Here is a 24725-nt window from a genome sequence, read left to right as displayed (position 1 = left end):
GGAGGACGGCCTTGACTGGGATTTCTGGAGGAGCACAACATTTTCTTCAGCATTTGAAAGAAAGGCTATGCAATCAGATGTAGAAGGCGGATTTCTTTAAAAAAATAAAAACTCAAGTTTGAGGAACTGGAGAAAACCCAATGCCCCATTGAGTCAGTTTTCCCTTTCGCAGATCAATCAGCGGACCGGTACTGAGAAGAAAGAAAAGCAACACCAGAGGGAGGGTGTGGGATGGAGCAAGTGCAGCCTGAACTGCAGAACTAAATAGGAGAGGAACGAGCTAGGACGCAGAGGCTCAAGTCTCGCTGGAGGATCAGTAGATGCAAGACCGAGATCCTCTCCTGGGCGGCAAGGCCGATCAGGGAACTTGGTGCGAGTCTGCATGCAGGAACTGCCACATGAAATCACCACTCTGGAGGACAGAGGGGGCAAGACCGGGATCCTGCACTGTACAGAGGGCCACCGGCTGTGAGCTGAGGCATGTTACTCGTTAATTGTCTCAACTCATCCAGTCCTTGCATTTCCTCGCAGGAGACTAATGCTAAGTTACACTGTTCTGCCCAAGCAGAGAGTGGATGCCGTCAACCTACCTTCTGATAGTCCATCCTTTTGACTACATTAGTTTTCAAGGATCAAGAGCACTGAAGTCCCGACACGATATGGAAGGACACACTAAAATACAGAGGCCTTTGTGCCCCACTTACTCATCCGTGGGGTCAAAACATAAAACAAAAGAATGCCAGAATATCAAAATGGTCTAAGTCTCTGGTTTCATGAATGACTAAAACATGCATGTTTAAGATTTATAAAGCGGAAACTAACTGGGAACCAACGGAGCACTGTACAAGGTGGAGGCACACAAGTAGGGAAAGCCGAGAGGGAGGGATAGTAGTAGGAACAGGGGAGGCTAAAGGGGTAGGGTGAAGTGGAGCGGTCAGCGAGATGTTCTTTGAAGAGTAGTGTTCAGGTTATTCATGAAGTGTAGGATTGAGGGGGCAGCCATCTGTATTGTAACTTGTTCCAGAGACAGGCTACATAGCAGGAAACGGACTATTCCCACCAGGAAAAGATATATATTTGATATAAAAGAAATGTATTTCTCATACTCCCGGAAAGGAGGTTTGATAATATTAAAGTACATTTGCGTCCCAAATGGCTTCTGTGGTTCCAAATGAATCATGTATTTTTGGTCAGCCACACATGATCTCTTTCCCCAAATTCTTGGAATGTTTTAACTGTGCACGTGGCCCACCTGTGCTACATCCTAGCTGTGACATAAGGAACTTCTAAAAAATAAATTAAACACTCAATGGGGCCAAATGAGCAGTCCTGCACCGCGGCTTTACACAAAACGAGTCAATGGACTCATTCATTCATTATTGCATCAATTTGTCATCACTGTTCAACCTCCGCTACTCATCTTTTGTAGAAGCCTTTAACTATTTATATATTTGCTGGGTTTTATAAAGCGTGGGATGCGGCAATACAGCCACTTCGGCGCCATTTTTGTCACAGAAAACCAAGTGTCGCAGATGGTAAAAGGAGTTCGGGCCCGACTTGCTCAAACTCCACAGTGGTCTCCCCGCCCAATACAGTTTGGCTGCTGAGCCTTTATCTGACAGGAGCCCTCCTGCTTTGAAGCATTGTTCGTGGGGTGCGTTGTAAAGGGGATGGGGGCTACCAATATGTAATTCTGCATGGATTTGCGATGAAGAGGCGGGAAGATGGGAGACTAATTGCACAAAGGCTCTGCAGATCAAGCATAGCCTTTAGATGCAGCCAAAAACGAAAAACATTTCACTGGTCACAGCTTCATTCCTTTAAGCATCTGACAAACTCACAAAAAAATAAATGTGTTGCAAAAGGGATGACTGGCTTTATTCGCAAACTATATAGATTTATTGCAAGGCACTGCCTGTGCCCTGCAACACCTCTCGCCCATTCTAATTATCTTTGTACTATCCACAGGTTATTTATAATTCATATCCAGCTTCCACTGCCTCCAGGCTATGCTAGCACACAGTACATATTAGAAATAGGTCACCTTTAACAACACATTGTTTCCACTAGGATTGCCTTTCATGCACAAAGGAAGGCTACATCGGTACCTCGAGCACAAATAATTGCATCAAGAAACAGCCACTAAAGAAAGGCATTTCCAGGCAGGAGATACAGGCAGGAAGAGCATGCCGTGCTGGTATAGGAAGGCGCTCCTACAGGTAGGAGGAGTAACCAGCCAGTATCAGGTGATCCTACAGGTAGACGGAGCAACAAAAATTAACAGCATAAATCTGAGAAGGATCTTTTACAGGCAACAGGAGTAACACAATAATGAACAGGGTAATCCGTCAGTACGAGAATGCACTCTTACAGGGTGGAGTAGCACTAGATATTCCAGTATGAGAAGGAGCTCCTACAGGTAGCAGGAGGAGTAACAGTAATGAACAGAGTAACCAGCCAGTATGAGGAGCTCTTACAGGCAGCTGGAGTACCACAGAAAGGAGAAGCACAACCCACCAGTATGAGAAGGAGCTGTTACAGCTAGAAGAAGTAACAGTAACGAACAGCGTAACCCGCCAGTACGAGAAGGAACTCATCTGTATCAGGACTAACACAAACAAAAAAAGTGGCTTAGACCAGCACGAGAAGACACTCGTACAGGTGGCAGGAGTGACCATAATGAACAATGTAACCCACCAATAGGAGGAGCTATTACAGGGAGTAGGAGTACCACCAAGGCTCAGCGTGAAGCAAAAGTATTAGAACAGAGCTCTATCAGGTAGCAGGAGTAACTCAAATGAGAAGAAGTCCTTACAGATACAGAAGGGGTAACAGTAACAAACATAACCCGCCAGCATGAGAAGGAGCTCATCTGTATCAGGACTAACACAAACAAAAAAAGTGGCTTAGACCAGCATGAGAAGACACTCGCACAGGTGGCAGGAGTGACCGTAATGAACAACGTAACCCGCCAATAGGAGGAGCTATTACAGGGAGTAGGAGTACCACAAAGGCTCAGCGTGAAGCAAAAGTATTAGAACAGAGCTCTATCAGGTAGCAGGAGTAACTCAAATGAGAGGAAGTCCTTACAGATACAGAAGGGGTAACAGTAACAAACATAACCCGCCAGCATGAGAAGGAGCACGTAAAGGTAGCAGGAGTAACAGTAATGCATGGGGTATTCCACCAGTATGAGGTGGCGCCCGTGCAGGTTGGAGTAAGAAACGTAAAATGTTATAGACCAGCATGAGAAGATACGCTTACAGGTAGGAGTAACGATGAACAGCAAAACCCGCCATTATGGAGGCGCTCCTACAGGTAGAAGTTGCAATATAGAAAGAAACAGAACAACGAGAAGCAACAGTATAAGAGGGGTCTTTCAAGCAGGAGTAACAGCTAGTCACTTCTCCCTAGAGGCGAGCCTTTACTTGCAAGGCCAAAAAGGTGAGTCCGCTACAAGATACTCTCCGTAGGGGTAGAGGTAAGCGGGACCTCACCACTCACCGGGAGAGGCTCCACACATGGGGATAAAGACTCCCGTTCCACCACACACAATACTCCATGAACATCAAGCCTGCTGAAAGAAACCAGGAAGAAAGTTTGTTGCTACTGTGATGTAGCATCTTACGACAAGTACCTGCCTGGTACCGTGAAGAAAAAAGTGAGTCTTAACAAATATGACTCAGGACTTCTGAGATGCTGGTGAGTCCCCAGAGCAGCGCCATAAGAATGTAAGGAGAGAGAGAAACCCAGGAGATCTAAACCAGCCACGAGAGGGATGCTGGAAAACTGTAAGGAACGCTACTTCTCAAGCTTGGAGGAGCAGGTGCACAAGCCATAAGAGTAGACCAGAGAGAGTCTGTCAATCAGGAGGCAGTCCCAGGGTGGGCACGCAAACTAGAAGCGGTGGCTGAGAAGGAAACTCTGCTCAGCGCTGATACCACCGCCATAGAAGCACAACAAAGTAGGACCATAGAACTAAACGCACAAACTGTTCTGACCGAAAAGAAGAGAATAGAAGTGAAGGACAATACCAACCTGGTGACGCGGCCCCATTACAAGCAAGGTAACCAAGAGAGCGGAAGACCCAGGGAGAGAGACAGCGATAACAATTGGTATAGTCACACTCATCACAGTCCCAATAACGAACATAAATGATGGCGTAATCACACTCATCCCAGTACAATACGAAGTGACAAGCAGAGCAAGAATAACTTCTGGGCTAATCATGCTCATCCCAGTGAAACACCAAGTAGCAAGCAGAGTCAGAATAATTACTGGGCTCGTTATATTCGTCCCAGTTAAATACAAACACCGGAGAAAAGTGAAACTCTTTATTGGGCATATCATACAGTTCCCACGTGAAAGGAAAACCAAGACTGGTATTCAGGGGAAGAATGAGTTCAAGCCTCAAGCTACACGGCCAAGAAGGATCTGAAGATACTATATTGACAGACTTGCTGAAAAAGCACTCCAGGAGAAGGGAGTCATTAGCATGGATTTGAGTTTAATATTAGTGGTAGGGTGAGTACAGCTTCGTTTTGTACAGAGGACAGACTTTATTTGGACTTCCCAAATGACGACTAGCACCGTAGAGAGGTCTGAGGTAGGGAAACCATAGCTTCGGGAAAAGTCGGGCCTTTTTTTATTATTTGGAATAAACACACTTTAAGAATGGCAACCTCTAGTCTGTCTCCTCCTTCTGATCTGGCACACCGCGTAAATTGCCAGTATGGAAAGCACCACTTACAGGTAGCAGAAGTAACAATACTGAACAGTGCAATCCACCAGTATGAAACACAGCAGAAGCAGAAGTAACACAGTAAGGAGCAGCGTAACCTGCCAGCATACCTGCTCTTACACGTAGCAGAAGTAACACAGGGATGGACAGTGCAACCTGCCAGTACATGACACGCTCCTAAAGGTAGGAGGGGTGCCATAGACAAAAAGCATGACAGCCTAGTATGAGAAGGAGTAGCATAGCAATGAACAACACTCATCCAGTATAGGAAGGAGCTTGCACTATTACAGATAGGAGGGGTAATGCAGCCAAGTAAGAAAAGGAGCACTTACAGGTGGCAGGAGTAACTTTTTATTTATTTATTTTTATTGTATATGGTTACAAAAACCCGTTCTAATATTTACACAAAAATATTGTATAATATCAAATTTCATATAAATAAAAAATCCAGATTTCAAAGTTAAGTTACCAGAGTGATCACAATACAATTCTCAATTATAAAAATCATACCTAAAAATGTATTTCCAATTCAGTTTTCTAATATTATCCCAAATCAACTTGATAGAATTCATAACATTTAAAAGCAAATATGTTGCTGGATTGGAATGCCCACCGAACAAATAAAATCATTAGCAAATCACAGTCAATAACATCAGGTCTATATACAAAATGTAACAATCGTTCAATGTCTCTGTACACCAATTAAAAAAACAGTATAATCGACACAAACTCATCTCCCTAGATAACATATTTCTGACCAACACTTCTCACGTAGATAAAATATTTTAACGAAATCTCATGAATATCCCTCCCCCTTCTTACTTGGAAAGAGGCGAGATATGCCAACAAGGGCCCACCTGTTTATTTCCATAATAGAAGTGATGTAGGGAGCTATAATTATGCATCATCTCAGTGGTATGGCTCCAATCATCCCCCTATAGGGAATTTTCTAATGCTTCCAATCTTACCAACTCGTAAAGCAAATGTAAAACCCAAGTTCTTCAGAACCTTCATGTTTTAACATATTGTAATACAGTTGATTCTTGCCACTCTATTAAAAAAAACATATCTTCATATAATGAGTTAGATGGTGGTGTGCAAAATGTTTACATCAAAGAAATATTTCCACTTAGCTCTTGTAGAGAGCGAAAGAAAACCCAGTTCATATCTACTAAAGGCCATTGGCACACAGCTAGGTCATGTTAAAGCCTTTCTCCAGATACAAGCTTCATAGAATTCACACTTCGTCATAAACCAAGGCTGCATCATGTTAGTACCATAAGTCAATTTTGGTACCACTTTACCATCATAAAAGCACACTAGTGGCCAGACTAAAAACGTGCAATATATTTAATAGATCATTCTCATTTGTGATCAAAGTCCTTCAGCCTTATTCCTTAAGTACTCCAGATTTTAGAATGTAAATGTTTCATTAGAAATGCAGGTACCTAAGTAAATAAGTGTATAAGTAATATGACAGTTCTCCTTATTTAAGTACCATGATGAGCTTTTCAATTTGTCAATTAGTTTTCTATGAACCAATACAAAAACACGTTTGCAGCATAAAGAGCAAATGCACAGATCAGTCGTGGAAGGCCACTCTGCGTACAATCAAATAACATGTCATCAGCTTAGACCATCCAACAATATTTAAAATCAGCAGTCTAAAGGAAATGCAAAGATGGAATCCAAGGAGAAATCTTCCTTCATGTCTGATAGATACAGGTTACAGAATGCATACCTGCCTCAGTCCTGTATCTGTATAAATCCACCCAGACAATGAATCTTGGTTATCCAGCCTAACCTGGATATTAGAATTACCCTGCAGCAAAACAAGCAGTTTCAAAAAACCTTCGGGGATACCTCCAGCTAGCTAAATTATAACCCAATAAATGTGTTCTGGTGCCAACGAAGAACCCACCTGATCCTGATTTTTTAATTTACCACTCTCAGCTACCCAAGACCGTAGGTGAGACAATACAGTAGCAAATATTTTCTGATCCATAATCATCTTTTAGTTCCCTTTTTTATGAATAGGGAGTACATGAGGACAGCCATGAAATTGGTAACAAGCCAAACATCGTACATCTCATCAAAAGTATCACTAAAATATTAGCCGTTGGTTCAGGGGCTGCCTTAAAAACCCGATTACTTAATCCATTCAGCCCTATAGCTGGCATTCGTGATTGTTTCCAACATTAAATCGTATGTCACAAGTTCCATTGGGGTCTTAATGGAATGGCAGAGGATAGGAGAATAATTGCCAGTTTCAAAGCAAAGACTCATTTCGCCTCAGGTATAGGATTCAATTAAATCAGGGCGTGGCAATTATGTACACCATTAACTAGCGGCGAAAAACCAGAAGTATTACGTTGGCATAATAATCTGAACATTATATCGCCATCATTCCGATACGTAATACTCCGATGGGTAAGTGGCCAATGCTTATAATTTCTTATTTCAATGTTCATCTTATGAAACACCTCTATAAATTCAAGATTACTTTTCTGAATGGATCTAATAGAAGAACTTTTTTAGCTCAGCCACCAGCGAATACAAATGATGCGTATGTTTACTGATCACACGCCTCTTAGAATTTGCTCTTACGTGCTTCAAATTCTGAATTATCTCTTCAAGATATCCAGGAAATGAAGTCTCATTAAAAGTGTGCAACTTCCATTCATACAAGCTCAAATTCCACTCTCGCAATATAATAGCATTAAGATAATTTATCAAATTATTTGACATATACCTGATTTTTACCCAGATTCAATATTAATGGAGCATTCAGCATCCTACCCTTTTTTTTTTTACAAAGGCTATATTAAATTCAGCAGCAAACATGCTGTGCTCACAATTCAGTTCTAAGCACTTTAAAATCGTTACACCTAATTAATAATTCATAATCCACAAAATCATAATCCAAGGTTGTGCCGAAAGAATGTGTGCTGTAAGGTAGAGTCACCATTTGTATACCAATTCAGCATTCGTAGTCAGACTACCCCCAACATGTGACAACTATCCAATTTGTGCATAAAATTAAAACTTTTTCGAAAACATAAGTGACAAAACCGCTGTATTTCAAAGTAGTTCTAAATAATGTATTGCACCTGTGGAAAACATTTTCCCTACACAAGAGCCTTGTAGATGCATACTACCCAGCTTCATCTTTATTATACTTGGGCACAACCTCTGTTAAGAGTTACTACAGATGCAAGCTAGTTACATCAGGCGATTCATAAATCAAGTCCCTCACTCTACCAGGATCACTAATCTGCCTCTCGGTCCTACTGTTGCTGCCTGGCACTACCTGCTCGACAGCCACTCCATGTGTTTGCTCCATCTCTCCTTCCCTTTGCTGCTTTGTTTCCCCGGTCTCTCACTCTGACACTCTGCCTCTCACCCTAAAGTGTTGCAATGCCACATTTTGCAGTCCATTTCTCGGTCACTATGCCCCTACCATCTCTGCATTCTATTGTTGCTTTTTCCCCTCCTATATCTCGCTGTATCAGTTGATATAACGCCACTTCCTCTCTCATGTCATTACTCTTGCTATATCAGTTTTTTCATTTTCACGGTTGTGGTTGCTACTCCTTTTGATTATCTTTCTTGCACTGTCTCTTACATTATTGGCCTGCCCTTCTATAGTCTTGCTTTTCTATTTCCATCACTCCCCACCTGCTGTTTATCTGCGTTTTATTTACTGTCTCCAAATGTCTTGTTTTTTTCTGTTCCTATCCCTCACTCCTATTGTGCGTTTGTCCTATTAGCTCAGTTTCCCTTCTCGCTTTCTTTGCTGCCCCATCATGTAGCTCATTGTTCTCACTTCCTGTTGCTTGAATTCTTGTTTCGGATTGTCTAGCATGTTCTCTGTCCCTTCGCCGTACCCCTGTTCCCCCCCCCCCGTCCCCGCCACACCTTTGTTCTTCTATATTGCTTAGGCTCAGAGTTGCTCTTCCTTTGTTTTTCTGTTGGTCTTTTAACATGGCACCAATACATATCCAAAAATCTGAAAATGTAGTTTCTATAAAAAGAAAAAAATCTAGTGCAGCTTTACCATTGGGTGCTCCTTTTTAGCGATTACCCGAATTGACCGAAAACAATTGTCCGAATGGAGATTATATATATATGTGGGGGGTTCAACCCCCTCGCCCGCATATATCTATCCTAATTGACCTTTTAAATTCGGTCAAATGTACAGAAGGTCAATTGTCCTTCGGACCATTGTGATTCGGTCAATTCGTATACAACCCCTTTTTAAATATGTGCAAACCTTCCTTTGGCCATTAGGCTGGCAATTATAGAGTTAGAGGTATGTCTGACCAGATGCAGCACTTGCTTGAATGCAGATGCTTTACCAACACTGTATGCCATTAAAAGTACAAGAGCCCATATGAGAAATGTGTTATGAGCCATCACAGGTATAGCAGCATCGACGAGTTGACTATTCTGAGCCATTACAAGTACAACAGCCCTGAAGAGTTGTGTGTTCTGATCCATCACAGGTATAGCAGCCCTGAAGAGGTGTGTGTTCTGAGCCATTACAAGTATAGAAGCCCAGGTGAGATGTGTCTGTTCTGAGCTATTACAAATATAGTGGTCCTCATGGGAGGTATGTGTTCTACTTCTGAGCCATTACAGTACAGCAGCCCTGATGAGTTGTGTGTTATGAGCCATTACAAGTAGAGCATCCCGGATGAAATGTGTGCGTTCTGAATCACTGAACAATTAATAGTCCTTTTGAGAAGTCGAAAGTTAAGTCAGCTGTGTTACAATTGAATGCATATCTCTGATGCAGACTCATTAACTCACCTATTAACAGGATTTTAACTAACAGGTTACACAATCTCTGCAGCAGGGTTATTGACCCACTGAGCTGCCATTCCCAACAGGCTGTTAACACTGAAAGGCACATAAGGTTAGGTCACTGGCAGTTCTATGTGAGGCTTTCCTGACATAAACGGCTTTTCAAAAGCTCTAAGCCTGTTTGTACTATCCTAAGGCTTTGAAATGTGCTAGCTTTTTGCCAGTGGGACTCAGTAATCGGACATGGAAGAAGCAGATGTTTTGAAAAGGGCAAGACTGAGTAGAAGGGATGAGGTATATGACAGCAATGCCATCTTCTCACACTGTCGGAGGTTGGTGGGAAGAGCTCAGACAATGTTCTTGCTCTGTACTTTAGCTCGCTGCAGAAAATGCCAACCCATGTTCGTGCTTTCTTAACAGCAGCTCAGTTAAGGAATTCAGGTACTGTCCCGAAACATTGCATCATGCCCACATTTCTTAGCAGGACTGCTATCAGCCCTGCTTTGAATATTTGGCATTGTACCATGACATGCATACAGTATAGCATCTCCGTTGATGAATTAGGCTACTTTGCCTGAATATATAGCAGTCCTGTTGAGAGGTTCAGGTACAATCTGTGCCACTGAAAATATATACAGCACTGCTTCTACCTGTATCAGTTATATCTGCTTGTGGTGGGTGGTCAGAAAGGAAGCAATTGGTGTGCTTCTGTGATGAAAAGGAAACAAAGTATGACATGCCCATGCTGCTGCAACTGCGCTGCCTCTATAAAAACGCAAATGAAACAGAAATGCAGCCCTTGTTTAAGAACATTTTCATTTTACACAATATTACCCGTGTCCTAAAGCAAAGTGAAAAGCGTGTTCACGATTCAAGATGCTTTAATAATACTGTAGCCTACAAATTGCAGGCAGTTGAACAAAGTGAACAAAACAAATTCGCTTTTACATTACTCAAAGTATTATCTTGATAGAATCATTAACAGAGCAGAGTGATAAAAAAATGAAACTGACCAGGACTCATTGAAGTTGCTTCTTTCAAGGAGCTGTGTCGATTACTAAAGTAAAGAGTGGATTTGCAAGCTGCTGCTAGCTAGGTGGTCACCAGTGAGCGCCATGATTTAAGGGGGTGCTGCCATAAATAGCCTGTTTAAGTGGTACGCAAGGAAGAATTAAAAAGGGCCGTATTGACAAGATTTATGTGCGTAAAAAGGCCCAATACGCACCTCATCTGAAGGGCTAGCCGGAGCTCCAACCTTAGGTAAAGCGGCAACCGCATTTGATAAGGAAGGAACCTTTTAGAATGCCAAAAGAACTGCTCTCCGCTTTGGCTAAAGATCCCAAATCAGCATCCTAAAAAACTTGAATGAAAAGGAGCTCCGGTAGCAGAAGAAACACCGAAAGGAAAGCGTCATGGTACGATGTGAATAGGAGCAACACAGAAACAAATATTACCCACTTGTATGAAATAGTGCTCCTACAGGTAGCAGGAGTAACAGTAAGGAACTGCATAACCGTCAGTATGAGAATGGAGATTTTACAGGAAGCAGGAGTAACACAAAGTAGTAAATGCACCAGTATGAGAGTGCCATTACAGGTAGTTGGAGTAATGCAAAAAGGAGAAGCATAAATCTCCAGTATGAGAAGGAGCTTTTAAAAGGTATCAGGAGTAACACAGAAAGGAACGAAGGTGACCCACGAGTATTCAAGGAGCTCTAACAGGTATCAGGCGTGAACAGACAGGAACAAGGTGGCACATTTGTATGAGAAGGAACGGTTACAGGTGGCAGGGGTAACAAAGGAATGCTGTGATCCACCTGTATAAATAGAAGCGCTTACGGGTAGGAGGAGTAACAGAGAAAGGAACATGACCCACCAGTATAAGAAGGAGCTCTTCCAGGTAACAGGAGATGACATTCTCGTCTTCATACAAGGCCCAGCTGCGCTGCTGGGCATCGTCTTTATGTCGCGCCAGGTCTGTAAATATCACCTCTAGGCGCTGTTCATCATGGCAGACTTGCCCGGATGGGAGCTCCATACTGAGATCCTGTTACAAAAGAAACAAGATTTCCATAAATGTCACATAGTCAGGTTAGCTTTTATTTACACTAAATCAATCTCACTCTTTGGAATCCACATATTTTAAGTTTCTTTTCAGGTAGAAAGAACCGCTACATCCCTTTCAGTTCGGCAATCTTTGTTCAACTCTTTGATATTCCATTGAACTTTCTCCCTCAGTATTCTTTCGCTTATCCTATTGGCCTTCCTTTCTTCACTTTTGCTTTCCTTCACTGCCCGCCCCCAGTCTTTCTCTCGCTTCACCCCCTTTCCTCTGTCTTGACCTTTTCTGGCCATTTCTCTTGTTTGCTCTGAAACTCACACTATTTTCCTTTGAGTTTTTATGCCTTTTCCCTTTTTCTCCCATCTTGGTGTCTCTTTTGCTATATTCACTTCCAAATACATTTACTCTTTCACACCCTTTTTGTTTTACAACACGCCTTTTCATTCACAGACATGTGCGTACGATGCACTTTTTATTCATAGGACACGGATTTGAAATGCATTCTGGGGAGACCACCAGGAGGCGCAGGCAGTATGGAAGCCTGAAAACCCAGCTCCTCGCAAACCTCTGCTTGACAGCAAATTTTGTATGCTTACCCAGCCCGTATGTTGCTGAAACTCGTCGTCGAAGAAGAGGAAGGGGTCGAGACCACCAGACCCAAGTTTTGCTTGAAAACAAGTTCATTTGCAGGGCAAAGTATTGCGCTGCGGCGTCCTCCCCCCCGCTGTGGGCGAAAGGGGCCTCCGACGTGAGAGAGTGGTGACTGCTGGGAAGGCACGGAGGGGCCGATTGCCAAGCACATCGAGCCGCAAGCAATACCAGAGACCCAGCGATTGATTCGCAGGACATGGCCTTATCTTGGGTAGGCCCTTAATGGAATTGATGCTTGTTTGAAAGCCAGGCAACTCCTGCTGGCGCATCTTCAGCGCCTTTAGAGCCCAAACCGAGTGATCCCGGCCCCAGCCAGAGAAGGCACCCGCCGAACTGTGCTTCGTGGAGGGGCGGAAAGCACAGCAGCCACAGAGGAAGTGGCCCAAAAGTGAATTGGGCAGCCCTGCTTCCACCCCTCCCCAGCCTGCAGAGCCCCATGCCGCCATTCAAAACTGAGGCCCCATGCTGGCAGTGAGGAGGTGGCGTCGGAAAGAAGCGTCCCTTCGGACCTTCCAGCCGACGAGTCACGAGACGGCACTGCTTATGCACCTGATGCAGAGCCGCGAAGCAAGGCTCTTGATAGCACCGATGCCCTGTGAGGAGCGGCTCTTCTAACACAGCCGAGGGTGGATCCGATCCTGCAGGACCTGAGAAAAAGTGTAAAAGCGACACAGAAAATCCGAAAAGCCCCACGGATGCCTTTCCCGTATTGGTGTCCCCAAGGAGCAGCCCTCAGCCCGCCAGGAGATGGGCTAAGGCAAGGAGAGGGGGAGTAAGCCTGCGGGCCCCTTGTGGTGCAGTGCCATTTGTGGACCTTTGAAAAAATCAAGGGCGCTGCCCACCCTGTAATTGTAGTCTGGCTGGCATCCATCCCCTCCACACACTATTTGCTACCCGTCCCTCTGGTGATCCCCAAGCACATTAAACTTGGAGTGGGGTTGCTACCGCTAGGATTTTTAGGCCAGCAAAACTGTTACGACAAGCTGGAACCACGTAGGACGACAGTAGAAAAGTACAGCTGATGATCAAGCACCCTCTCCTGCCCTGAGAGGAAAGGGGCGTACCCCACACACACACTCCAGGGGCGAGCTGACGGATCCCCCTCCCTATAAAAACCGGATTTGCCCCACCAGACCTGGAATGGGAGGCAAGAAGAGGACCCCTAAGACAGCGTTCTTTACTTTGTACCGCCCCCAGTTGGGAATTGAACAGGCAGCAGCTAAAGACCCAGGCTTGGCACCATTAGATTCTGTGGACAAATCGAGAACTAACTTTATAATACAACCCCCTCAGTGTGTAAAGGGATTTCTTGCAAATTGAGTGATACACAAAGACATAATATTTGTCAAGCCAGGGCAGCCCGAACTGTGACTTTGCATGCAGCCCACCATAGCTAGCTCATCGGTGGAAAAGTTACAAAAATACAGAAGAGACCATACAGAAATGGCGGCCCCCCACCTCCCAGGAAGTCCTGCCGATATCGGGAGGAGATCAAGATGTCCACCAAAGCAGATATTCGCCTCCTCTTCGAAGAAATAAGAGTATTCAGGACGAGCATGACCTCGACGGTCAGCGTCCTACAGGATAAAGTACACAAGATCGAAGACAAGGTGGAGGCCTTGGAGAACTACCAACAGTCAGCAGATATTGTTGAAATGAGAACTGAAGGCCGATTTCAGGAACTGGAGCAGAAAAATCGGGACTTGGCGGCAAAGGTCAATGACCTAGAAAATAGAGAATGGAGAGCAAATGTAAGGATACAAGGCCTAAAAGAGTCTCCGGGCGAGACACCGACCTCCCTTGAGAGAAGAGTCAAAGATCTCATCGTCGCTATCCTCCCCACTCTGTTCACACCCGCATTGGAATTTGAAAGAATTCACAGAGCGGGAGGTCCACCAGGGGACCCGAGATCGGTACTGGCAAGATGCCACCATTACAGGCACAAAACGGAAATTCTCCAAAAAGCAAGGGTCTAGACACCTTTGAGTTTGAGGACTCCAGGGTTAAAACTTTCCAAGACTTGTCAGCAGCAACACTTGCAAAAAGAAAAGCATGTCGACCCCTTACAGCTTGGTTGCGAGACAAAGGGACTAGGTACCGATGGAACCACCTGTTTGCGTTGGTCTTTAATCATGAAAACGAAGAGTATAGAGTCACCTCAGGGGAGGAAGCGGAAGGAGTTTTGAAGGGCTTGCAGATGGACTCAGACAGGGAGGAGCAAGATGCTCCGTCGTCACAATCAGAGCGAGCCCCAACTGATCCGTGGCGACAAAAAAGCAAATCCAGAGGCGGCAAAAAAATTCAAGAGGCTGAACACCCCATGACTGGGAAGTTGATGACATGAAAAATTGTAGAACACTCAGCATTTCCTAGTAACAATAGCCGGGCTGGGCACTTATATGTGCAGACATTATGCATTCGCTAATAAATAGCAGTACAGTAAAATAGCAGAATAGAAGGTTTTGTGGGGTGGCACCCGTTGGTGGCCCTATGTTCATACTTGGGGCGTCTCCAATGTTATGGAGGGAGAGTATCTATCCTTTTCTATTTTTCTTCTTTCCTTTCTACTTTTCAAATTTCTAAGCGGGGAGGGTGGGGGTGGATTATATACGGACGTTCTACATAGGAGAATCATTGGAATCTGAAACTGCACTGTTAAATAACGTAAAAGCATGGCTGCCAAAACAAATACATTAAGGCTCCAGCAGTGACTCGCAACAACGACATCGATAGAGAGTAGAAAGATCAGAGTGGGATCATTAAATGTAAAAGGGCTAAACTCACTGCAGAAAAGATCAATGGTGAGGCGGGCATGCCACCTGACCAACCTAGAGATTTTGTTTGTCCAGGAAACGAAGTATAAACATTCCAGGGAATTTGATATAAAGGGGGGCAACATAGAAGGGTCACTATGGGCTTCTGGACCAGAAAAGGGAGGAGTGGGCATATTGTATCACTCCATTTTGGGTCTCCGAATTACACGTGTCCGTAGAGATCCAAACGGACCATTTTTGATTGTGCAAGGCGAGTTGGAATCTACTGCAGTACCATTGTGCTCGGCATATGTCCCATATGTACAGCAACTAACCTATAGCAAAAATGTATTGCCGGTCTTGGAGGGCGAAAGAGTGGGTCCACTCATTTGCAGGGGAGATTTTAACCAAATAATGGCCTTATCCCTAGACTGGCGGTCATTCCGCCTTGGCGCCCGTTCCCCCCCCCACCCCCGTTAACATACAGTTTCAATCACTCTCGGAGCACCACATTGTAGACGCCTGGCGTGCCAAGCATCCAACCAAGAAAGCATACACATTCTACTCACCCCCCCACCAAACTTATACACGTATTGATTATGTGCTATTAGACTCTAGCCTGGAACACCTGATCAGTGACGCAGATATTGAAATAATAGGCTAGTCTGACCATGATATGGTCGTAGTTGACCTGAGTCTGGGTGGTCACAGGCCAATAGGGAGCAGATGGACGTGCAATGACACACTGTTCAAAGACAAACTGTTCCGAGAAAGTCTAGATGAAGAATTCTGGGAATTTTTCATAAGGAATGACACCGGCGACATCCCTAGGCACACGGTCTGGGAAGCAGCAAAAGTGAACACACGGGGACTCATAATAGCGCAGCGAGCCTCAGTCAGAAGACTGAAATTGTTGGAAGAAACTCGGTTCAAACAATATCTAAAAAAAGAACGACTCCTGATAGATGGAAAGGGGGATTCATTAGAGATAAGAGCAGAAATTAAAGCTCTCAGACAAGAACTGAAGGACATCTGGATGGGCAAGGCCCTGCCCAGCCTTAGATTTGTCAAACAAAAATACTTTGAAAGGGGGGACAAAGCCCATACACTGCTCGCAGGGAAACTCAGAAAGGCGTGAGCATAATCCCAATATTAAAGGTTTCAACAGATATGGAACCGAATACAAGCTTGCGTTATTTGCAGATTTATTGGCGTACATCACCTCCCTAGATCGGTCCGTACCAGCACTGCTGCTTGAAATAAAGGAATACGGGTTTAGCATAAAACAGTTGTCCTTCCTCTCAAAGAACATAGCTCACCCTTCACAGCCACTACCCAGACACGGAGCTTCCAAAATGTCACAAGTAAACCTAAAATATTTAGGAGTTATAATAACTAAGAACCTTCAAAACTTGTTCCAAGCAAATTACAAAACGCTCTGGGCCACAATTCTAAAAGATCTGGGCAACTGGAGTAAACTTAAGTTGTCATGGACTGGAAAACTGACCGCGATTAAAATGAATGTCCTACCACCACTCCTTTTTCTTTTTCAGTCATTGCCAATCCTCCCGTGCATGTTTTTGAAAGAGATTAAGAATGCTCTGCTATAATTCTTATGGGACAAAGGCAGACCCCGTATCGCCTATAAAACCCTGATCTTACCTAAAGATAAGGGGGGGGGCCTTGCCTACCCAGACATTTCCTCCTATTATGTGGCAGCAGTGCTTCATGTTTTAGTTGATCACATTAGGGAGTCGAAGAGCAAGCAGTGGGTGGCCTTGGAAAATAGCATTTTCATCCTCGTAACTATGGGCGAATGGCTCTGGGCACCTGTAAAAACTATACCACGTAGGGCAAGAGAGCATCCTGTCTTGTCGGCAATTTGGTCCCTATGGAACAAAAAAACCCTGGCATGAGGGGAGTGACAACTTGGCCATCTCCGCTTAGTTGCATTTGGGCCCCTCCAATCAGAGATGCCATAATAGATCCCCTTCGCTTTCAACCTCAATATGTGCAGGGCTTGGTTAGAGTAGGACAAATGTGGAGGGAGGGCTCCTTTTTGACCGAGGAAGAATTGGAGGAAACTCAAGCACTAACCATTGGGCCTCTTCCATACCTTCAGTTAAAGGGTGTGCTCACAGACCGCAAACCGAAAGATCTACAGCGCCGCTTGACAGCATTTGAAAACATACTGAACAAACACATAGGAGGTTCCAAAGGCGTCATATCAAGCATGTACAGAGCACTTTTAGAGAGAGGACATCTCCCAGAGCCCAAAACCAAAGCTAAATGGGACAAGGAATTGGGGTGGGTGGATAACCAGGAGGGGTGGGACACTATATATAGAGCGGTGTGGAAATTCTCAGTAGCAATGCAATACAAGATGCACAACTGTAGAATATTGGTACAATGGCACCTTACCCCCCCCCATTGTATTGCTAAAATGTACCACGGTATAAGCCCCTATTGTTGGCGTGGATGCACACAGGTTTGCACCTATTGGCATCAATGGTGGGCTTGCTCCCTTGCTCCCAGATCCAGCTGCTCTGGAAGGAAATCCTGGGGTGGATACACGAGATCGAGGGCATTCAAAGGGTCCTTGCCCCTCTTCTGGTCCTTTTCGGAGTGGAGGAAGATTAAGAGAGAGATACACGCTCCTCCCACACATCTTTTATTAGCAGCCCGTGTATGTGTGACAATCAAATGGAAGGCACCCTCTCTCCCAACAAAGGCTGACTGGCTGAATAAAGCAAAAGAAATGTATTAAATGGAAAGCCTTCCAGCCATTGTAAAGGAAACTAACACTTACATAGATCAACAATGGCTTCCGTTCCTCCAATTCTACAAGGAGAGTCAGGCCACATAACGAATATACTAGCTCTCGAACAGTATTGACCTTCCCGCTCACGCCAAGCTCGCAACTGAGCGTACCATAAAATACACCCTAGTGGCAGGAAATTAGCACTGGCCCATCTTGGTAAAGCATTTCGCCCAACGCCTACATAAGAGATTGATCTCCCACTACATATCACATGATAAGCCGACGTTCTCCATTGATGATGCAGCCACTTATTTTTGATGTGCGCCTGATTCCACCATATTCAGCATCTCGATCACTGACTTTTCACGAATGGGCCTGGGAAGGAAAAGGGAGGAGAGTGGGGGTGGGAAACAGGCTTTGTCCTCTTTGCTTTTCTCCTTCATACTTGCTCCTTTACAGCTATTCTTACTCAGTCCTCCCTTTACCTCTCTGTCAAAGCTCTATGGAGGACTGGGGCTCTTATTTCTTCTTTGACTATTTGTATGTTGAAAAACAGAAAATGTTCTTTATGTGACCGCATTGGTCAATATGTAAAGTGTGTTGGTTGACTCTTTCTTAGGCCGGTTGGCCGATTTAATTCTTGGTCACAATAAAAATACATTAAAAAAAAAAAGAAGAAGAAATGCATTCTGGGATTTCTAGGAAATCTTTATTCAATTAATCGTGCACACTATTGCACGATGGGAGCATTGGAGGTGTACTAGGCCTCAATTAAATGTCAAACTTAGTTTAATCTTTTTATTAATTATGTATTTGTTGTCGATATAGAGTAGCAGAAAAAAAACAGGGTAAACAAATTAGGAACAACAAACCTCCACACCTAATAGACAGTCTATGTACTTTGTGTTATTTACTGGCTTTCTATGGCCATAAACATAAGAAAGGTTGGCAGCAGTGTTCTGAAAACTCTAACCTTTTGCGTGCCTGCTCTGCTGGTGCCAAGAGTGGCAGCAACTTTCTCTGGTATTCTGTGGACTTTGTACTGGGTAGAGAGGGCACAGTGCTAACTGCCTCTTCACAAATTAAGGTGAGACCACGGTTTTAGTGAGTATATAGGAGTCCCGGAGGGACCCAAAAGGTAAGGTAAGGCTATCGTTCAAGTATTCTGGAAATCCAAAATACCCACTGTTGGCATCAAGCAGTTCTGAGAGGCACTGGCCAATCATTGCCCAACCATAGAAAGTAAGTTGACCAACAATCTGGTGGAACTATCAGCGGTATCTGTACAGGGGGCTCCCCAGCATGAGCATCCTCTATAGATTTGAATACCTTCATGCTGGATGCCAGGAGGTGGTTATTAGAGAAGGTTTAAGTTACCTGTAATCATTGTTCTCCAGCAAGGCATAATTATATTGTAGAATTGAGCAAATAGGGTGATGCAGTCATCAATAATCAAATGCATGTTAGCCAATAAGTTACTGTTTTTAGACAATACTTACTGCATATGAAAATACTTACTGAATATGAAAAAAGGTTGTAAATCAGATAAACAAATATCACCAATGTTGAATGAAAAGTTTATAAAAGAAATGAAGTAGCTCCACAATATTATTCTAAAACAAAATCGTGTCAGATGGCACAGTTATTTATTTACAATGATCATAAAAGCGATATGGTGTATCCGTTTCGGATAGGTGCACTTTTACAAGGCTGAATGTTGAACGTACACTTTCAATAAGAGAAAGAGTGAAAGTTTCCAACAGTTGTCCAATTTCTACAAGCTAGAACCACTCACTATATATGGTCTTCACTTCAACACTTATTCGAACATCTTCCAATTCTCTTCATGCATGAGGTCACTGTTCAGCAGTAAAAGCTGGGGCATTATGCAGGTGACCATTTCTCCTTGGACTTTAGCTTTTGTAAGCTATACGATATTTGTGTAGCCCAACTTGCTGACAAAGATTAGTATGCCATATGGTTACGATCCAGCAAAACTCGAATTCTTGAACGCGAAACAAGGTAACGGATTTACAGAATGATGTACTGCTTAAAAGAGGGCTTGCGTTATTCTACTGTATTCAGATATGTGGTTCCAGCCTTTCGATTTCCAGGCTTCGTCTGACCTAAACATTCCACGCCCTAATTTCCTTCAAAATATTTTGGAGGTCCTAAATAGTCCTTTTATTATTGCTCAAGGATAGTCTTTCATAATGGAGTTTCATGTGGCGCACTTTACAGTTACAGAAGACGGCTTCAGCAGTATCTGTAGATTAACATGTCACTAATGGTGTGATGCAGAGAATCAACAAGAGTAGTGGACATCACCAAATTTACTTTATGGTGTAACTCAGGAGAAATATATCAGTTGTGCGATTGAAAGGACAGCGTTTTTCCTATATTCCTTTATTGGTGGACTGTAAGCAACATGTATGGAATACTGCCCTGTCCAGTTAAGAACATGTTATGTTGATTTATACCACGCACCGCTACTGACCAGAAGGAGCCTCCCGGTGCTTGCGTGGCTCTGGACGAAAAGTGGGGTGGGGTGGTTAGTGAGGATAGGTTTAGAACCAGGAGGAACTGGCATCTGTGAGTGGTGTTTTGAATGTGGGATTTGGTGTGCAAGGCTCTGTGCGTTGTAACTGTATGGGTCAGCCTCTGTGCCTCTGCTAGTGTTTGTGTTAGTGTGTTGTGTGGTGTGGTATTGGGGTGGGGTGGGTTGTGCACCCTGGTTAGTGTCCATAAGGGATCAAGAGTTGCGTGAGGCTGTTGCTGTAAGACTATCTGGGGTCTTGTGTACTTGCATGTTGACGATTTTATGGACTCTTGTGGTGGTTCACTCGAGGTGTGCTTACAACATCTCAGAGATGGGTGGTGTGAACATAGAAATAATTCTTGGTTTGTTTATGTGTAGTGTGGCTGGCCCAAGGTCTGGTGTAGTGGTGTTGGTTATGTCAGAGGAGCATGAAGGGGAAGTGGGTTAGTAAGTTGGTTGGTTTGTTGGAGCTTCTGGCGTGACTCTTTGGTTGCCACTGATGGTATCAATCCAGGTTCTTGGTTGTTGGCCCACCTCGCTTCTCTCTGGTTGTTTATTTGTGATATTATTGCTACCAGTGTCCCTTTGTGGCTGTCATTGTCTGCTGAATAATCAGGTTTTGAGTAGTTTTCTAAATGTGATGTGGTCTTCTATGGTTCCAATTTCTTTGGGCATGGTGTTCCAGAGGCTAGCAATTAGACGCGAGAACGCTGTTCCACTGAATTTCCTTTTTTCATAATGTTTTGCCTTTATTTGAAGGTCGTTGCTGAATCTTCGGTCCCTTCTTGGGCGTTACCGGCTACTCTCGCCTTGGAGGAATTCAGCTTCTTGTCTGTGCAAGGCTTTGTGGGCGAAGCATTGCTTTGAATTTGATGCATATTTTTACTGGTAACCAGCGTAGGCTTTTCAGTGCTAGCGTGATATCTAAAACAGACCACATTTAAGAGATAATCAAGTCTAAAATACCCACTTTATGCTGCGTAGGTGTCTTGGTATACTGTCCCGTTTTAAAACCTGCAATACAATATTTCCGTTCATTGTTGTAGGGGCTTTTGAAGGTGGGCAAGTTAAAACCGCCTATAAAGTGTGGGTCATTGTGCTAGCGTTCAACCTCATCATAGCCAGGTGGACTATAGATAAGATGCAAGAGAAACACGCACAATGTGAAATTACAGTAGATCATGGTCCTAGCTGAAACCTCTCAAACCGATAACATGTTGTTAGAGTCCATTCCAACCTAAGACTGGTGCAACCATCCACCCTCTTTCTTATCAACTATCAAAATGATGAAGACTATACCCCTCCTCCTGCTGACCCACGGCTCTAACTCCAAGATGGGTGGAGATTTAAGGGAAATTAAGTCTACTTAATAGTGAGAGAAGTCATTACATTCTTAACATCACTAGAATGGGTAGCAGATTTAAGTGCATTAGCAAGTAAAATGTGCTTTTTGGCTATGCATTCACTTTATTTGCTATGCTTGTGAACAAAAAGAAATTCCTAGCCAATTGATTCGAATATTTTCTACGTTAATACCCCTTTTGCACTTTCACGTACAATAAATGTCACTGATCTTCTGAAATCCAGGTTACATTTAATACACACATCGTAACTGGTTCAATTGAAAAACTCTCAATGACAAATAAAAGATACTATCCTAAAAAATATAGCATCTATTCCACTACGTTTTAGCAGGCTTTTGATTTCAACATTGCCCTTTAAGTGCACCATGACAGACGCTCTAGGTGCACAGACCCTATTAGGCTGCAGAAACAATAGGTACATGACATGTGATCAGCCACATGGCCTTTAATTCAACTAATCGGGTTCCTCCAGGACGATGGGTGAGCGGGGAATACCAGAAAGATGAAGCGGCACAGAGATAATTTCCCAAGTCCTATATGCCACCATAACGCATCTCTTGGCATATTGCATATTTGGTCAAGCGAGTAGCAGAAGTAGATCCGATTTGTTAAGAACAAAACCTAAAGTTGAGAAGACTGGTGTTTTCGGATGCATCACTCAATTTAATTTTCAATCTGGCTCTATGAGAAAGATTTTGTCCCAGCAGTGGCCCATTTTGTTGAGTGATGAGGCTTTGAGACCAAGTGTTAACAGAATCCCAGCAGATAAACGATGGGGCTTTTGAGAACAAGCATGCTGAGGGAATCCAGTTTGGCTCACAGGAATGGACTACGCAAAACAGTGAGAGCAAGTGGTTTTAACAAGTGCCACAAATGTGTAATGTGTAATTTTGCCAAGACAGGTGGTGAGGTTGACCATTATCCTGAACGAGCTGGAGAATTGGGCAAGGGATTATGTGTCTTGCCAAGTTTCCAATGTCCTTGTAATTTAAGATATATTGGCTTAATGATGGGACCATTGAAGCTTAGGATACTGTCTGGATTACTTTCTGGTATTCTTCATTACTCCTACTCTTCCTCGTCCCAGCACTGTAGTATGAGCTGACCCACCTCCTACAGGAACCCCTTTTCTATTTCTATTTTCTTCCAGCCTCTGGGCATATTAGCCCACCTCCCCCGAGCCACAACAGTAAATAGCACTGCCCGAAAGACCCATTCGACAACAGGGGAGGATGAGGCGGGACACTTTCTGGGACTAGGAAGAGTAGGACTAGAAGTAATGAACATTACCGGTAAGTGATCCAGGCAGCCACATCCACTCTTCCTCATCCCATCACTCAAGTATGAGTCATGTCAACTCCAGACAATGGGCCAAGATCAACACCACCACCGACCAAACTGGGCCATGCAACCCGACCAACACCAATTTATTGAAGCACAAAGTCCAAGACAGTAGCAACAATAAGCAATTTACAGAATTGCCACACTCAAGAACCCCAGCCCGGAAAGCCCCCAGCTTCCGTACGGTGGAGGTTTAAACTGTAGTGATGAATAAATGTGAAGGGTCAGATTAGGTGGCAGCGCGGCAAATGTCCTAGATATGAACCCCGCATGCCTCTGCCGAAGAGGAAGCCATCCCCCACGTGGACCTACCCTGCACCCCAGACCGGAGGGTAGAACCGATAGAAGAATATGCTTAAAAAGAGATGGCATCCCACAGCCATCGACTGATCGTGCAACCTGACGCTGTCCCCCCAGGGGTGTGCCACCAAATGTGACAAACAGGCTGGAGGAGGAACAGAAGACCTTACTACGTTCCAAATAAACTGGGACAGCGCTACTGACATTCAGAGTAGACCAGCGGACCTCCACCGGGAAGAAGGGAAGAGAGGGGGGAAAAAGAAAGGAAGGACAATCTCCTGTGAGATGTGAAATTTGGAAGCCATGTTAGGAAGGAAATAGTGTCACCCCCTAAGGAACAAGGCATCAGGGGAGATGGCCAGATAGGCCGCCTTGCAGGAGAGGGCACCAATCTCACCCAGCCTACGTGTCGAAGTAATAGCCACTAGGAAGACAGTCTAAATGGTCTGAATTTTAAGATGGACCTCCTCCAATGGCTCAAAAGGAGAGGATTGTAGGGCCTGAAGAACCAAGGGGCGATCCCAAGGGCGGGGGGGGGTCTACCGAGGAGCAGAGATAGGTCTGGCCAAAGGGATACTCTTAAGAAGCCTCCCCACCAAGCATTGAGCACCCACATCAGGAACCCCAAAGGAGCAGATGGCAGCCCACTGAGCACGCACGGTGGAGACAGAGACCCATGTTGAACCCCTACTGGAGAAACAGGAGCCTCAGAGCTCAAGGTAGATGAACAGCCTTGAGCCAGGCATTGGGACATGAAGTGCTTGTAGGCCATCACGTTGGAAGGACACCGGTCCGGCTGAAAGGAGGACACCATCTCCTCAGAGAGGCCCAAAACACACTAGGCGAGCCCTTTCAGTTTCCAAGACCCCCAGACCAAGCTCTTTGGTCCCACCACCCCAAGGCACAGCAGCAAATCTAGACACCCTGTGAGAAACCTGAAGGTGTCTCACCCGCTCGTCCCCAGGGATCCGTCATCCAGGTTGACAGGACACAGCTATTGCTTTTGGATCCAGTTCCTGGGGGGTGGACCAGTGCAGGAGGATCACCTGGGTGAGTGGTCTTCGGGGAGTGGGACACCAGTAGGTGAGATGCAGTATCTCCTTCCTTGTAACACTTGTACCCAATCTTACCAGGTAGGATACACTTAAACTCCCTAGCCCCCCTTCAAAACACAAAAACTTTCTCAGCTTCCTAAGAGAGAAAACGGACTGACACCCGAGCCGTATACCAGACATTTCCAATACAATGGTCAGGCAGAGTCAGGCAATTACTGACCATCACGCACGACTGACTTCCATTACCCTTACCCACATGGATAAAATGCGGAGCACGAGCGCACACTCTGAGTGAGGCAAAGCACACAAGGAAGCAGCAGTTCCAAGATGGAAGTTTAACACGAGGAGAAAGA

The 24725-nt window shown here is 44.4% G+C and overlaps 1 protein-coding gene across 3 annotated transcripts in view; it reads right to left on the bottom strand.

Moving 5' to 3' along the window:
* The window catches only part of NCKIPSD (NCK interacting protein with SH3 domain), a 651336-nt gene that overhangs the window by 306543 nt on the left and 320068 nt on the right, over positions 1–24725 (bottom strand). For all 3 annotated transcript variants that reach the window (XM_069643331.1, XM_069643334.1, XM_069643332.1), the window contains exon 6: positions 11423–11593. In XM_069643331.1, coding sequence (XP_069499432.1) covers positions 11423–11593 — 171 coding nt within the window. The remainder of the gene's footprint in view (positions 1–11422; positions 11594–24725) is intronic.

Source organism: Ambystoma mexicanum, chromosome 2p (genome assembly GCF_040938575.1).
Source record: "Ambystoma mexicanum isolate Mex_15411 chromosome 2p, UKY_AmexF1_1, whole genome shotgun sequence".
NCBI classification, from domain to species: Eukaryota; Metazoa; Chordata; class Amphibia; order Caudata; family Ambystomatidae; genus Ambystoma; species Ambystoma mexicanum.
Note: the sequence above shows the minus strand (reverse complement) of the source record. Positions and strands in the feature narration are given on the sequence as shown.